The 17,220-nt window shown below is 39.6% G+C and overlaps 1 protein-coding gene across 1 annotated transcript; it reads left to right on the top strand.

The window, feature by feature from the left end:
* The first annotated feature begins 1,798 nt into the window (after nucleotides 1-1,798).
* UBXN2A (UBX domain protein 2A) lies at nucleotides 1,799-17,063 on the top strand. The gene is made up of 7 exons (XM_009273873.2): nucleotides 1,799-1,818; nucleotides 2,491-2,544; nucleotides 3,974-4,109; nucleotides 5,698-5,807; nucleotides 7,401-7,541; nucleotides 12,509-12,673; nucleotides 15,530-17,063. Exons 2-7 carry the CDS (start codon nucleotides 2,504-2,506, stop codon nucleotides 15,816-15,818), a joined length of 882 nt encoding a protein of 293 aa, XP_009272148.1. The 5' UTR covers nucleotides 1,799-1,818; nucleotides 2,491-2,503; the 3' UTR covers nucleotides 15,819-17,063.
* The last annotated feature ends 157 nt before the right edge of the window (nucleotides 17,064-17,220 follow it).

Raw genomic sequence — 17,220 nt, 5'->3', positions numbered from 1 at the left:
TGGTTGCTTGAATATTTCTGTCCTTCAGAGCAAAGAAAGCATCAGAGGTAGTTTCTCTTTCGTTTTCGTCGCATTAAAATAACTGGATGTGTGGGCTCAACAAAATTGAGCACAAAAATGTCTGCCGAAACTAGTGTGTCTATAACTGCAGGTGAGAGCTGTGTGTTTCAAAGATCTGGCAGTGAAAGGCCACCGCTGGGTAAGTGGCCTGTCCCCCGTGGAGCCGGTCGCAGGGATGGAGCCTCGCGGGGGTGGAGAGCCCTTGAGGCAGGAGAAGCTGATCTGCGCCAGGAAAGGCCAGGAGTATCCTGCCACAGTGAACAGATGTAGCTGTGGTGGGCTGCTGGCAGCTTCAGCTTCTTCCTTTTCTTAAATTTCCAGAGGTGGAAGTTCAGTTCTGTGCTACTTTTTATCACAGGCACAAAAAATATGCACCAAAACTCTTAATGTTTTACACGACATTTAGGGATGTCTGTCAGAAGTTGGCGGGAGAGGTTGTTTGTGCTAGTTGGGTTGGCTTGCTGAGCTAAAGTGCTTGCAGTGCAGTCTGATCACTATCTCCTAATGGCTCTTTGGTCGTGATAAACATCAATATGCTGTATAGGCTGATTTCTTTACCTTGATATATTAACACAAACATTTCTTCTAAGTGTAATTGCTGTTGTACTTTAGAAGGAACAGCGACTTTCATAGCTGACCAGTTTTGAACACTATTCATGCACATTTGAGGCCAGCCTCATGTAGCAAAACAATTAATTTGAAGAGCTGCTTCACTGTGTCTGTCTCTTTTAAACAGCTCTGATGACAAGTCACAGAGAATCAACAAAAGCAGATGGCTGGAGGTGGCTCTTGTTGCTTTGGGGAGTAGTCCATTGAATAGTGAAAAATTAGAAGATAAGCACATTAACACAAAACACAAAAAATTACTTTGTGCTAAAGTGTGTTAAAACTTTGGGAGAAGTTTGAAAAATTACATTTTTTAAGCACTCTTAAATACACTACACTTACTTGGTACTGAAAGTTCATTTTTTCCAAGTGCAGGTACAAAGTTCCAAGTACAGCAATCAGATACGCTTATAAGGTCATAATGTACCAGCACAGGCTTGCCTGATATATATAATGCTCTGGCAGGGGGGGGGGGGGGGGGGGGGGAGACTGTACCGCATCTTGTGATCTTGTGTGACATGTCAAGGGTGTGCAAGTATAATGTTTTGACCTAATGCATAACAGCATCGGTTAAATTGAAGGCTGCCTAAACTTTAAAACCTGTTATGGGCATATTGACTGAATCTTTTTGGTCATTAAGGGGGTTTTCTGAAGGCTTATATACATTTCTACAGAACGTGTCTCACAAGGATTTAACTTTCAACATGAAAGAATACCAATATCAACCTCCTGAGGAACATGAATTAGTACTGAATAACTGAATGGGGTTTTTTTTTTTGTTAGTACTGCAGTGAGTGTTGTTTCCCCCTAACCTCTCCATCTTGTTAAATTAGATGTCAAGACCACTTAAAATTTATTTCAGTCTTGCTGTGCATACTACTTTTTCAGGAGTACGATGGCTGTCACTGCTTAGTTTGACGCTCTCTAAAAAGCCATGCACAGTATTGTGACTTAGTCCCAAACTTGCCAGGAGCAGAACATCATCTGTGTAACCTGTACCGAGCGGTCTTCAGGAATAACTCTTTAAACACAGTTGCAACTGTGCCTGGGGGCTTGTCTGATTTTAGAGTGATTTTATTTTTTTTTAAGGGTGTTTTTGGGAGTCTCTGGCTTTTTGTGACTTTCTACAACTTTTTTTCAGAGGGCTCAGAAGTGAGTATAATGAGATCAGTTGGCATTCTTCATTTCTTTTGACTCAGCAGACTAATCCCGTAGTATATTTAGTACTTGCAAATCCAGGATTTTCTTTCCAGCTAAATGGTAGACCAGAAATGATAATTCACAGTTTCTGGGATGCTGCACCAATATGTTGAGGTATGGTAGGAAGAGGAACCTGATAAAACTTGTGCCTTTTGATAAAGGACACTATTAAGGTGAAGGTCATTAGAATGCCTGCAGTGGCAGTGCAGTTTTTCTGCAACTGTCTCATAGCGTGAAAAATCAGGGGAGTTAAAATCATGCCACTCAGAAAAGGAATGTGATTTTTTTTTTCCTCGCTTAGCATAAATATAGGCATATATTTTCAATTCACATGATTATTGTGGAATTTATTTTGTACATTTATGAAAAAGTAATCTTCCTTTTGAATGTCTGAAACCGATGCATGGTTCATGTGTCATTAAATCAGAAACTGCAGGAAAACAAAGAACCATCTGGAGACTTGGTGGGGGGGAGGTTGAGGTTTCTGGTTAAATGTACTATCAACACAGGAAAAACTATAAAGAGTGTTTCAGCTGCAAAAGGAGGCAAAGTGTTCTGGGCATTTTGTTTGATCGTTTCGGTTTGTTTTGTTTTTTTTAAAAACAATCTTCTTTTCATAATTAGGTGAAGCACCAGAATGAAAGACATGGACAATATCAAAACTGTAAAGAAAGAATGGTAGGTGCCAGTTCCCCCCTCCCCCTTTTTCCCTCTTCCTTTCCTATTGCTGCTTGTGTGTCCTGACATGACTTTTCAAACTTCGTTAAATTTTAAAATTTCAGGTTTTTTTTCTTATCCACCTGTGCTCCACTTATACACTGAAGTTTAAAAAAAAAAAAAATTGTTTTGCTAAAAGGTTTTTCACATACCTGGAATGTTTCCTAGATGCAAGAAGCTGTGTAATTATTTTTATTTAAAATAGAAAGGCAGCCTTACAAATTGCTAGGTCACTGTGCACCTCTACATTTGATACGGAGGTGTTTGGTTTTCCAGTTATGTTTCTGAGGTAAGGCATAGTGAATACCTAGATTAACGCTTCAAGTTTCTTTCATTCTATTAGAAAACTAAAATGGGGACAGCATAGTTTTGAAATTTCTTCTTTAATGTTGTTGAGTGTTTCTTTTGTTTAAAGATGTTAATCTGTAGGGATTCTTAGTATGTTGCGTAGATGCACTGCAAACAATTCCTTTTTATGCAAATGTATCTAATTACCATTCAAGTAAGCATTGCTGCTCTTGAATTCAATGCAGAGTTTTACGTAAAACTGGATATTTTTCAAGAGCTGGGATTTTTTTTTCTGAATTGCTTAAAATAGGCTTTTCTGAATCTCCAACAGGAATAACTCCTGCAATGTTTACCAAAAGCTGCATAATCCTCTTACTATGCAAAGAACCTAAACTGAAAGATAATTATTCATTCAGGTTGCATATTTCTGCATTTTGATTGGAAAAATCTAACAGAAACAGCTGCCACATATACAATGTTCTATAAAAAGATGTGGTTGATGCATCTTTTTTAATACTCTGGCAGTCTCCACAGTACTGAAGTCTTCTATTGTATTTCTTCAGTGTGCTCAAGTCGTGTTTAGTCACTTGCTCTTGAGTTTCTCTAATGTACTTTCAAAGACAGTAGCGGTGGTTCTGTGATGGTGCTGGGAATGGGGAGGTTCAAGTGGGGGTGGGGGAGTAAATCCTAGGGCAATTTTCTTGTATGTGGTTTTTAAAAGTTACAGCAAAGGAAGTCACCCAAGCCTATATCATGGAAATGCTTTAAGGAAGGCCTTTCATTGGTATGCAGTTAAATGTTTGATGGTCTGAATTAGAAGTATGAATCATCTAACTTGCATTCCTTGCTCTGATACGAAGTTTAGAAGCTTCTGCATAGATGAATTCACCTTTTCTATTGCGAATAGTAGCAGTTAGAGACTTGGAAGAAGTTTCTAGAAAAGGCACAACGCAAAGTTGACCTGATGTTTTGTGACAACCGAGTAAGCTGGGTGCAGGGGAGCATGCCTTTTACACCTCTTGGTACTGAACTTCTAGGGTAACTGCTTGTCTTCTAATGTGTTCTCTGAGGCATCATTTTTACTTATGTCTTTGTTCTGCAGGATGTGTAAATCGGGAACCGATGATCAAATTTTGAATGGTACAGAACAAAACTGTGACTACTTTGTAGATAACCTTTTTGAAGAAGCTCAGAAGGTTGGTGCTATATGTATGGCTCCAACTACGATCAAGAACCAGGTAGGCGGTGAAGAAAAAATACTCACGTTTAACATAATAACACTCCAGGAGTACTCTGGAAAACAAATGCAGGAAGTTCAGCGGTCTTATCCAGTACATCTGTAAATAAATGCACACAGAATTCAGACAGCAGTGGGAACAGTCTCCCATCTCTTAGTCAACCAGGCCTATGCTTCTGCACTCTGGCTCTTACTATTTTTCATTTGCTCTCATTTGTGTAGTTGTGGTAGTAGCAGGATGTTTAGTATGGTTTGTATCTCAGCGATTCTGTCCTTTTCATGTTTTTCTGTTACTCCCCGAAGACTGGTAAGGGGCTGGAGAAAAGGCCATGTAGAACAAAGATGCCAAGGAGAAATTTGGAGTGGGCGTTGCTGGAAATTACATTCATGGATCCCCAGCTGAGCCTGGGAGAAAAGGAGTGTCAGGAGCAACACCTTAAATTGCAGTTCTAAAATAGTGTTCCATGGCAGTACTTGTGTCAATGTCTAAATGGGAAGTTGGTATGGAATAATTAGTCCATGTTAAACTTGCATACTGGTTCATGGTGGAGGAGCCTTCCTGTGATGAGAACTCCTTTTAAATGCATTGGTGCCATGAGACACAAGACTTTTTAAAAGAATCTAATTTTGCTGAGTGCTATATACCTTTTTGACAGATTACCCAACCAGAAGAGAAGGAATTTTATTCAGCAGTTTGCACATGCTGTGTATTTCTGTAGCAATCATCTTATAACAAGTCAAACTGCAAAAAAAGAAAAAAAAAAAAAGATAAAATTGTCTTTGTACATGCTGCATATACCTCACATGTGGCCAAGCATCTGTCAAGACATTATTTCAGGGATCAGACCTGGATGATCAAATGCTGCCTTAAATGGCATGATGCATAAATATGAAAATGCAATCCCAGATATATCCGTGTTAAAGTTGGAGAGATTTCAGTGAACAGTGTGAAGGCTACAAGTTGAAGTAGTGGATGTTCTCTGGTAAAGTTAATGAATTACTGAGAATTTGTTTTTTCATTCTCCTAACACCAAGGTTTTGAATATACCCAGGAATTCCAGGGTAACATAAATGTATGACTGCCTGAAAGTAAATTTTCTGATACTTGCCGCATTTGCTAAGTGAAAGGCTTCTGCATGCATTATCTCAATGCCTTACTTTCAGAAAATCCTCCTGAATGATCAGAGCGAGGCTTTACCCTAATAAATTCCCAGCTGGACTATTCTGGTAGTTGGTGTTCCAACACCAGGCATGTGTGCTCTCAAATTAGCTCTTGAAGAGTTGCAGCTGGCTGGGATCTTCCAGCTTTTTTTTTTCTTCTGCTGAATTGAAGGAGTGTTCTTGACCTAGGAAAGCAAAATGATTGGGGGAAGGTTTATTCCTAACCCTGATTGACACAAGATACTTAGAAATGTCACTTACCCCTTGCAGTTGCTCTGCCTGTTGGCACAGGGCTGAAACAGATTATAGTGAGCCTTCTCTCAGTATTTTTAGTCCGTGCAGTGGATGATTTACAATCATAGGGTACTGTGGCTGTACCAAGCTGGTTTTACATCAGTGTTATAATGAGAACTGTTGTTATTTTATAGGTTGATGTAATCATTAAACTTTGGAAAAATGGGTTTACAGTAAATGACGGTGAGCTTAGGAGCTACACTGATGTTGCAAACCAGCAGTTCTTGGACTCCATTAAAAAAGGGTAGGTAAGTTTTGTGTTCTTAATCAGCCTGAGTTAATGTGCTTTGGATAGCACTTAGCTTATGCTCTAAAATTTTTTACATAGCTGCTTGGCTTTGCTGCACTACAGTATCCCTGTAGGAGCGTAGGCCACTGCCTGTCTCAGTTCCTGCAGTGCTAATGGCTGTTTGAACATCAACAGGTCTAATACAGCACTCAGTTGCAGTAGTCGTACAGTTGCTGATGAAATAGGTAAAAGTGAGTGTTGATAGGGGGCACAGCAGGTGCAGAATGAAATGAATAAATCAGAGTGCCCAGTAAGAGCTACTGATCAAATGGTACATTGACTAATGAACTCAATGCACAAGTGGTTGAGCATTTCTGGTTTTATGGTCTTTGTTTTCTTTTTATTGATGAAGAGCCTTAAGTGGGCACAGTTGCTCCATGTAACATCAAGAAACTCCCATCAGTCCTAACTTCAGACATTTTTCCTAGTACAAGCTTGCTATTTCAGTCATTTGTGTGTATATAGCAATCTTACTTTTATCCCCCTGTTAAAAATTAGCATGCTATGCTGATTTCTGCTAGTGTTTGCAACGTTGCTTTAAAAGAGCAGGTTGACCATACAAACCAATGTAATTTTGAGCCTTTAATTCGTAGTCTGTTTCCTCACCCCATACAAATGGAGAGGAGAATATAATTTATGGAGAACATAATTTAATAACTCCTTTTCAAGTATGTGAAATTACTAAGCCATTGTATTTTTTGTCTGTTCCATACTTTGCTAGCCCATCAAAAATACTAATTTTACACTGTATTTCTCCTCTAAGGCTGTCACCTGTGTTAGTTGTAATAGCAATTAATTGCATTGTTTAAAGCCCTTTGCTTTCTTTGTGTGCATGCATCAAAAGTTTGCCAGTTTTCTCCTACCATATGCTTGTGAAGATGCTAATTACAAGATGGTTCCTGCATAATCATTGATGGTAGAGAACCACTTAGTACAGCCCCTGTGCCAGCTGAGCCCCACCACCCGAAAATGTAGTATCTGCATCAGAGCTCAAAGACAAAGGCATTGTTGTGCTCTGCTTAATGCAAATAAAGCATTACCGAGGTGATGCTACTGTACTAAAGAGTGTAGCTGTTAGTGATGATCTAATTTTTAAAAGCTGAGATTTGTGTTTATTTGTAATTAAACACATTGTGTCTAAACTCAGTTCTTTCTCTTTAAAGGCCAATTGTCTTTTTTTTTCTTCTTGTTTTACTATGGGGATAAAATAATTGAACCTTTTGCAGCAATGTATGGCAATACTGAACTTCCTACACATAATGTGCTTTTGAGTGGTAACTGCTGAGTAAATTTGAACATCATTCAACAACTTGCATGATGATGGGTTTTTTTATTGTTCACTTTCTAGTTAATTTGCAGTTCAGGAACTTGAAGTTGTTTGTATGTCATGCGCTTAATGTAACTCTTAGTAAATACTTGTGAAGTGGTGGTTTGTTTTTTTTAAATCCTTGAAAGGATAAACATAGAACAGGTATTAATCATTAATCTATTTTGTATACTGAAAACAGTATAGTATTTCTTTTTCTGACTCTTTTTTTTTTTCTTAAGGGAACTGCCTTTTGAGCTACGAAAAGTTTTTGATAAGGAGGAGGTAGATGTGAAAGTGGAAGATAAAAAAGATAAGGTGTGTTTGTCATCAAAAAAGCCAATCTTTCATCCCTTTTCTGGACACGGTTACAGATTAGGAAGGTGAGTAGTCTGATGTGATCTGTGATTGAATAGCTGAAGGGAATGGTACCTATGGTAAAGGATCTCATAATTCAGGTTGGAAGTGACCTCTATCTCTAATCCAAGCTCCTGCTCAAAGCAGGATCAGCTGTGGGGACAAATGAGGTTGCTCAGGCTTTTATCCAGTTGGGCCTTGAAATCCTGCAAGTGGAAGCTGCGTAGCCTGCTTCAGTGCTAGACTGCCCTCATGGGAAAGAAATTTTTTCTTATATCTGGTCTGAAAGTCTCTTGTTTCCATTTATGTCCACCATGAAGAGCCTGGCTCCACCCTCCTGATGACCTCCTGTAGACCCTGGCAGGCTGCTGTTAGGCGCGTCCCCCCTGACACCATCTCTTCCACAAGCTGAACAAGCCCCTCTCCTCCAGCCTCTCCTCACAGGGCAAATGCTCCAGCCTGCGGCCATCTTGGTGGCCCTCTGTGGAACTTGCTCCAGTTTATTGACACCTTTCTTTTATTCTGGGTACCAAATCTGAATGCAGTATTTAGGTGTGTCTAATGGGTGTGGCATGTGGGATAATGGGCTCCCACAATCTGCTGGCTGTGTTCCTGTTAATACAACCAGGATCCTGTTGGCTTTCTTTGTTCAAGGTCTCAATATTATCAGAACTGATTCCAGCTGAAAGGCTGTCACTCTTCTATTCGGTTATTTAAGAGAAAAGAATCTCTTTTAAAGCTGTATGTGCAATACTTTGTGTGAGAAGAGGGGAGTATGACAATCCCATAAAGGGTACTGAAGAAGTAAGAGGTTATTTTGCATTTCCTTAAAATTCCTCACTATTTAACCATGCATTTATTGCAGTAAGACATTTTAGCATGTTACAGTGATCCTCTTTCCTTCACTCCATGACTCTCTTGTGGTTGGAGTGTCAGCCACTAATGCCAATGCTAAAACTGGACTTGATTTAGAACCAAACAGTACTGTATTTCAGAAGGCTGTTGTAGAGGGGCAGGCCAGGAGTTCATGTATTTGATCCCTGTCACTTTTGCTTACTCCAGCCAAATTATCTGTTTCACATATCCCTGGTGTGTAAGACTTACATGCCTATAAAAGCAGACTTCAGCCTAGGGAACAGAACACATTCAGTGACCAGGAGCCTACAGGAAGCTTCACAGGTGGGACAGCTTAGGGACCTGCCAACTGGGGTTACTAGACTGTGGTGAAACCTTAGGTGAACAGCTTGTTTTGATTAGGTGGAAAGGGCTTGCTGCTAAGGCCCAGTGTGTGTGCTGAGGGAAAGCGTGACCTGGGTAGGAATGGATGAGGCAGGGAAAGAAGATAATGTGCAGAGTAAGAGACTGATAATGGTAAAGGATGAGTGGTTCCAGGCTGCCTCAGAGAAGCAAGTATCTGTTTTATCAGTTTCATCTGTTTCTGTAGCACAGTCCATTCAGTTGCTACATGCTTGAGTAGATACAGTCAATAGGGAAAATCTTCCCTTGAGAGATGGATGAGATGCTGCAAGACTTGCTTTTGGTAGCACTGAAATCCTGAGCAAACGAGGGTCAAGAACTTAACATTAATTTATCTACAAGTAGACCTGTATATAGCAAAAGCAAAAAGATCTTCAGTGTGCTGGGTTTCTGCTGCTAACCAGTGCTAAATGGTAGGTTGTTCAGTTGCTTGTTGTGCTCTGTCATGTCTACAGCAAGTAATGATCTTGCTTCCCAATAGGCGAGTTAGGTTCTGGAAGCATACTATTCTGTGAATTTCGTTTGACTGGTCTAGTATGCTGAGACATCCTATGACTTGCTCAGCATTTTTTCTTTACAGACTGATAAAATGCTTTTTTTTTTCTACTCTTGCTAGTCTCTTCAGTGCTATACTATCAGAGCCTTTTCTTTAAAGACAAGTAAATATTTTTGCTGATGTTGGAAACAGGAGCCATAAGTGCTCTTATTCCATAAACTAGTGGTCGCTTCCTGCTGTTAGTAAGTCCATTGCGTGCATATGCTACTCTTTTAGCAGAAAAGCTTTGTGGGGAAATAGCAGTGCTGTCTGAGACCTGTAACAAGTTTTAAGCTATAGAACTGCCTTTCCACAGTTGCATTTGTGTGCTTAATCAGAAATGAGAGAGGCAAATGACTGAACAGTTTACTTCATCTTATGACCTAGCTAAACTTCTTAGCAAATAAACATTTTTTTAATAGTCTAGAATAGAATTTTCTGCCAGTGTTCCCAGATGGATGGATTATGTGGTGGAGGAACCATTATGAATCGGTCTGTTGACTGGCTCATTAAAACTTGTGTTGGAGGAAAAATGGAGGAACTAGAAATATGTTTGTTGATATAACTCAGATGAGCTTCATCCTCTCCCTTTTTGTTGTACAGGATAAACAAATGAGTCTTACCAGAAGTTTCCAATATACCTTATAAACCTATACAACTAATGGGTATATTCTGTTTTATCTACCACCGTTCAGCTGCATTTAATAGTTTGGGACTAAAACAAGATTTTCAACTGCATTTTTCTATTAAGCTTATCAGTGCATTTTAAAGGCTGCCTCAGAAGCATGTTAATTAAACTATTGACTGAAATCCCTTGTAGCAAAGTGGGCTTGCTCTATAACCTCATTAGGGTAAAACACTGTGTGCCAAGCTTCTTAACCATTAGTCAGGGTAAGGCATGATACCTAACTCTTGGGCTTTTTCTTTTCAGAAAATTGACAGGAGGCTCTTATTGTCTCTTCGATCTTTAGTTTACATCTTCTTTTGATAATCTTGTAAAAAGAATAAGCCTTTAAAGGGGGTGATAATGCTTTGATCTCAGGCTAATAAGAGACTTAGATTCTTGGTTTGTGGCTTTAGTCAAAGCTCCCACCACTAGATGGCTTTATCTGTCAGCTCTACAAGAGTAAAGTTATTTAGTATAGAAATGCTTTAAACCTTGGTGAATATAGATCTGCTAACTTTCTCTTGCAGTTTAGCTTAACGTGTTGACTTCAGTTTCACACATACTTGCTATTGAAAGAATCATCTCCAGTGCCTACCACAAATTCTGAGACGTGACCATGAAGGAAGTCAGTTTGAGAATGACATCAAAATCTGTATCCATTTGAGACAGTTGTCTGAACTACAACTGTGACTGATGGGCTAAAATGTAGTTCAGCCCAGGCTAAACCAGATGCCTGGCAGCTGCATGGTTGACTACCTCTCCAGCTTCCACTGTACTGGAGACAGCTAGCTCACACGAGTGCTTATACTTCAGTGTCTGAACCTGGAACTGAACGCCACGGATCAAGTAGACAGCAAAAGCTGATCATTGCTGGACTGAAGTATGACTTGAACTTTTTTTTTGCTCTGCTCCCGAGACTGTTTAACATTATCTTGCTAGTGCTCAAGCTGTTTTTTCCAGATCTGGAGGGCAGTTAGGGTTTATTTTGTATTGAGGTCAAGCATGAACAGAAGCTGGGTGTGAGAAGTAAATCAGTAGAGTCAGGTGGGTGATAGTAAGTCACCTGTACTTGGAGTACCAGAATGTTTTACAGATGTGCCTCTTGGAATCTGTTGGTGCCAAGTTCTTGTGCCCCAGCTGATTTCTGTGTAATGAAAAACAGTCAATTCTGTGCCTTTCATCTGCCTCCAGTTGCAGTGAACATCTCTTATCACTCACTTGGGAATCAGATTCCTTGATTCTCATTCTTTTTGCAGATTTTCAATGGAAGAAATAAAAAGTGCCTCTACTGGCTGATAGCCTAGAATTTAGGGCAGTTAACTAGGCAGTGGGTGATAAGAGTTTTTGAAATCCTCAGACTGAGAAGGACTTGAGTCCAAGACTCTAACTTTATTAGCCTGAATATATTAAGTCATTAGCCATCTTTGTTTTAATAATAAATTGGCTGTGACTTTCTGCTTTATGATTAAGCTAAGACAGGTGCAAGAACATAAGGATGCAAGGATGGGGTTTGTCCACGAAGCACATCAGTATTGTTAAGACTGTTATTCTATGGCCGTTGGTTACTGACTTCTCTCTCAAGGAACAGTAACTCATCAATTTTCTGTACAAAGAGAAAGCTTTTCCATAAACCACCATGAAGTGTTCGTGTAGTCATTGACCACAGCTGAGCTCAGAGAAGAAATGGTAACTCCTTAAATCACTGCTATTGTCTTGCTAGCAAACATCTGGTTATACTCACATGAGCTGAGGACGTGCCTGTTGGATCAGGCCTTATGATGACTTAAACAGTACATGCTGAACAAGCTTAGTCCTGAAAGAAGCACTAAGCTCTAGACATTTCTTTGGAATAAAAATTTTTGCCAGTAATTTTTTTTTTTAAAGATCACGCACTTGGACTGAGGTCCCTGTATTCTGTCAAGTCATTTTGTGGATCTTTGCCCTTATGGTAGGGTCAGCTGTTGAAAGTGCCTTAGAAAAAAGCAAAATCCAAGTGGTGTGTGCATCAGCCTAGATTTTCACATTAAGTCAATTTCTCTGATAGATGAGTAATGCTTCTAAGCTGAAATAGATGATGCTGAGGTCTAAATCAAGGCTAACATTCAGTTAAATTGAATTACTGTAATCACATTACAGTGAGAATTAACATTGAGTATGCAAATTCAATACTCAAACCCCTTGAAGTTTCACCTGTGTGATTAGAGTACAAAAAAATGCACAAAGAATGTTCAGACTGTTTCATCTCTTGTGTATTCATATTTAATCCTTTGATATTTAAGTTCTCTTCCATCTTGTAAAAATGTTTAACATGAGCAAACTGAAATACTTTAGCGTGTTGAAGTCTTCAAGAGAAAGTATTGGCATACAGTTAAAAAAAAAGCTGACATTTATGTCAGTATTCCTATATTTGTTAAAAAAAAGTCATCAATGCACCCTGATATGGGGCAGAAGGCTCCAGAAGCAGAGGTCTGGAGGGAGGTTCAAGCTTACATGTGTACACAGAAGGCATAACATCATATGGCTTTTCTTTTCAGTGCTACTCCAAGGATAATCTCTAAAGTAAGAGATGATCATCAAGGACCTGACAACAAAAGACACCTGCCTTTAGTACCCTTAAATGGTCTGGAGCCTATCACTAACATCCAGATCTGGTTAGCTGATGGGGAAAGGATAATTCAGAAATTCAATGTTTCTCATAGGTAAGATTTATTTTAGCACTGTTGTATGTATTTGCATCTGAACTATTTGTCCTATGCCTGTACATATAAGTCTAATTTCTGTGAATAATCTACCTCTTCAGTTCACTTAATATTGGACTGCTCTTCAGCTGTATCTAGAAAACCTCCTTTCAAATCTTGAGAAATCTTTTGGCTGACAGGAGAGGAGCATAAGAGGAATGTGAACTGATGTTAAGAGTCAGTGCATAAATGAAAATCTGAGGAAACCGTAGGAGTTCTTTGTAGGTTAGTGGAAGTTAAGGTGTATGTATTGCTCATTACTAGAGGAAATGGCTTTTAAGATGACAGATCTCTCACAAAATGACTACATCTGGAGCAAATTGTTTAGTAAAAAGCCTGCTAGTCATTGGGCATAGACAGCACCGCAGCTGGGAGCTGGAGGATGTGACTTAGAGTTGAGCCAGAGAAACCTCTAGGGAGGGCCAGAGTCAGTGCAATAGGCAGGGGAGGTTCGTCACCTGCATGTCAACATGGACAGAATAGAATGCATCCAATGTGTTTAATTCTTAATGAGTAAAATTTCCAGTTCCTAAAGAGGTTTATAAATGGGGATAACATCAGAAGGTGTCAGCCAGCATATGTATGCAAGAGCTTTGAGAAAGTAGGATTAACTGTTTAACATTAAATTGTAAAACTACTGTCTTTAGAGACCTTTCTCAAATTTGTAATTTGAGAAATTACTCCAGTACTATAGAGTCACATCGTATAGGAAGGATATGTTGCATGTGCTTCTCTGTGAAGCAATTTAAAGTGATCACAGATTTAATACAATCCAGGATTCTGTCAATATAACCGTGTATGTCTTTGTGGCTGGTCAGAAGAAAAGCTCAGCTGTTGAAGGTTAATGGCTGTAACTTTTTCAACTTGTACTAATTTGTTACTGTTAGTGGCCTGAGGTGTGAACTGAAACACTGTTGCGATGTACTGCTGAAGGGTCAATTGCTATTTTAATTATAAATACTTCATTGGAGGGCTTAATATCTTAATTATTCCAGGTTTCACACATATATATTCACACATATATTTAAGTATATTTAGAAGCTTTTTGTCTTCATGGTAAATAGCAGTTTGGACAGCTGCTAAGTGCTTGTGGATGAAAAAAAAAAGTCTGAGATAAGGAGAACAGCCGCCTTACCGATGCAGTGCTATTTTTGAAGTAGCTTGCAATAAATATTCCATCATAACATATCCTCTTGCCACAAGACCCATATGTTTGTGCTGTATACAGTATTTGTGTATGACCTAATAAGAAATAGGGGGAAGTCCTTTTAGAGTACAGATCCTTAAGCATTATGATTACATGTATAGCACTCCTTTCAGTGCAGAAGCAGAAAACAGTCAACTATTAGTTAATTAAACTATAGGTAAATAACCTGTAGCATATATATTGCAGTGCCTGGGTAAATTGATGTGTATGTGCCACAGTAAACTACTACTTTAGATACGAGTTGGTTACTGATGAAAGATTGAAGTTACAGCATTGGAGCAAAAGTGCAGGTAGCATTGTAATACTGCAGTATGGGGAATCGAGGAGACATGAGAGTGAAGCAATTAGCAGAGCAGTGCTGTAGGAATAGCACACATAGCTTTGTCTCAAATCAAGTTGTGTCCCTTCTTGAGCAGTTGCCAAGTTACCCCATGCTCATGTTACTCCAGCATCACAGTATGGAGCCTGGAAAAGAACCTGTTCATCCTAAAGCAGATAGCTGGTGGCTAATTGCCTGAGTTGCTCTTGGGACCCAATGAACTTTGATATAATGCACATAGACACCAACCAAAAATTTATTCCTGCTTGAGGTTTTTCAGGCTCTAGGCTTGTAAGACCAAGCACTGTCTCTTAATTGAGGCCTGCGTGCACAGGAATTAGATGCTGGCTGTATCTGTCCTAGTAGGTATGGCTAAGGCATGAAAACTTGGTCATCTGTGCTGCTAAACTGTTAGGATGGCTTTCCCCCCAGCCGACTAGCACTTTCTCAAACAATATCTAGGCTTGGTTCAGATGTTAGCTCAGTAACATCTTAGCTCAGCTTAGTTCCCAGGCAGCAGTAAACCCCATGGGCTACCCTGTGCATGGGGGAGAGGAAGGATGAGTTTAGTAATTTGCCAGTAGCCAGAGTCTACCAGTTGGCCTCAGGATCAGAGAATGGGCATTGACACTATGTTTATTTTACTGCTATAGATTTATCCTGTTATCTTCAATTTCTAATTAAATTGGTCAATCCTGATTCTTTCACAGCAAAACCTCTGTCTTGCTCACTTGTTGCAAGGTTCTTCACGCTTTAACAGGCAGCCTGAATCTGTAATGAATTCACTGCTGCACCTGCTTTGGTAGAAGGAGACTATATTTAGACCTAGTTAACTCATAAGCTATCCAGACAATTTTTGCAAACCCTTTTTCTTTGTTATTATTATGGTTCTGCTACATGTACCATACACTGGAGGCATCTTTATTCTAGCTCTTGGCTACAGAAACCTCAGGTAAGAGCTCCACCAGGTGGTTAAGAACTGGTAGGCTTGTGTAACTACCATCTGAGCCATAGTGAAGCATTGGAGTGCTCAGGATAAGATACTCATCCTTTTTCCCCTGGGACTGCACTCAGAGCATGCAGACCTTGGTCTTTGCCTCCCAAGTGGATCAGGCACTTCAGGATACCACCCCATCTATATTCCGCCAGTCCTATGCCATCAGCTATTACATGAAGCAGGTGTCTCGTTCTCTTCTTGTGGTGGCTATGTGTGTTGTGTTGGGATTGTGTTGTATGGTCTGTGTTGGGATTGGAGTGCTCTAATGCTGAGTTTTCTGTTTTTTCTTCTCAGAATAAGCCATGTCAGAGACTTCATAACAAAGTATCAAGGATCAGAGGGAAGTGTTCCCTTCACACTGACTACTTCGCTGCCGTTTCGAGAGCTGCGAGACGAGACACTCACGCTAGAGGAAGCAAAGTTGCAAAACGCTGTTGTTGTTCAGAGGCTTCGGAAAACAACTGAACCTTTCAGACTCTTAGTGATAAAAGCACCTGACAATGACTATAAAACTGATGCTACATCTAATGGACAGCTCAAGAATGAGCAAAAAAATGCCATCAAAAGTACAAGATCAAATTAGCTTTTAACTGGCCAAAATCTACATACAGGTGCAACTAGACAAAACCAAAAATGTAACCAGCAATACCTGGATGCACTCTCATCCTCACATACTGTGCTCTTAGAGAGCAAAATGTGTGCTGTGCTATCTGCTATAATAGAAGTATTTTCAACTAAATTTGGTGGTCAGAGCCTGGCTATATAACGTAGCAGAGGTAACTGTACAACAGGTCATCCTTAGAATTTCCTTAGGTAGAAAGCTTCTCAGTTCTTTAATGAGTGTATTTAGGCGGAACAGTTCTCTGAGACTTAATTACTACTGATAGCACCTTTTAAGGAAAGATAGTATTTATTTTTGCACTTTGGACTAAAGTGAAACTGAACTGATTAGTTTCACTTACATTTCGGTGTAAGCTGCTGCAGTTTGCATTCTTCTCACAGTAATTTTTAGGCAACAGATGCTGCAGGGAAGCTCACGTTTGAACTTTTAACTAACTTGAAAATCTTCAGTATCAGTATCTTCAGGATTTAACTTATTACAAGATCTGCAGTGTAATGTTCTATCAAGTCTTCACATGGTGGTAGGTGCATGTGTGAGAAGATAGAAATGAGGTAGTCTGGTGCATACTGCATATGAAGTGCCTCAAGATAAGCTCTGAAGGAATTGTTATTACCAATGGTTGAAGTGGTTTCTGCCTCTCTTGTGCTGCTACGGGTGTCTTACAGTTAGGGTGACGTTAAACTACCTAGCTCATTAGGATAGCGATCCACTTTTAGCCTTGTCACACACAAACTTCAGCTTTTCTGGAGATTACCGTACAGGAATAGTGACTTAGAGGGACACAGTTGTTTTTGTACTATATATCTGCCTCTCTTGAACTGGCCAGCTGATGGCATGTGGCCAAGTTTCAAAGATGTTGAAAATCCTTATTTGAAAACTGAGGTTTCTTTCCCCCTCTGCCCCATTTCCATCTAAACCTTTTATTTTGCTATTCAACTATTCCATGTTTTGCTAAGGGAGACATCAACATAAAGACTAAATATTTTGTACTGTGTTTGCTAAGTAGCATGTGGGTTTGTGAACGGAACTAGAGTCTCTAGGTAAGACTTATCCTGGGGCCTTCAATGAGTGCTGACTAGTTTGTGCTACCTACGCAAATGGATGATTGTTGGGGTTGTACTTCTTTTGCATGGTTAAATGAAAGATGGGTTTGGGATTTCCTGGTTTTGTTCTAAATAGAAAATGACTTAATTGGAGTGACTTGAATTCTATCTAAAAGTCGTGTTACTTCAAACTAGGGATGTGCTTACTTCATTCCCAGGGATGTAAAACTGTTTTGCTTCAGCATCTCTCCTGGTATGTTTGAGGGCAGTGAAATGAAAGTCAACTGCACAAATATCTATTCAGTGTATTCAGAAGGCAA

Source organism: Aptenodytes forsteri, unplaced genomic scaffold (genome assembly GCF_000699145.1).
Source record: "Aptenodytes forsteri isolate BGI_AS27 unplaced genomic scaffold, ASM69914v1 Scaffold175, whole genome shotgun sequence".
Taxonomy (NCBI): domain Eukaryota; kingdom Metazoa; phylum Chordata; class Aves; order Sphenisciformes; family Spheniscidae; genus Aptenodytes; species Aptenodytes forsteri.
Note: the sequence above shows the minus strand (reverse complement) of the source record. Positions and strands in the feature narration are given on the sequence as shown.

Coding starts and splice junctions, on each gene's coding strand:
- UBXN2A (XM_009273873.2), top strand. CDS start 2,504: ATGAAAGACATGGACAATATCAAAACTGTAAAGAAAGAATG. Junction 2,545..3,973: donor AAAACTGTAAAGAAAGAATG/GTAGGTGCCAGT, acceptor TTTGTTCTGCAG/GATGTGTAAATCGGGAACCG. Junction 5,808..7,400: donor TTGGACTCCATTAAAAAAGG/GTAGGTAAGTTT, acceptor TTTTTTCTTAAG/GGAACTGCCTTTTGAGCTAC.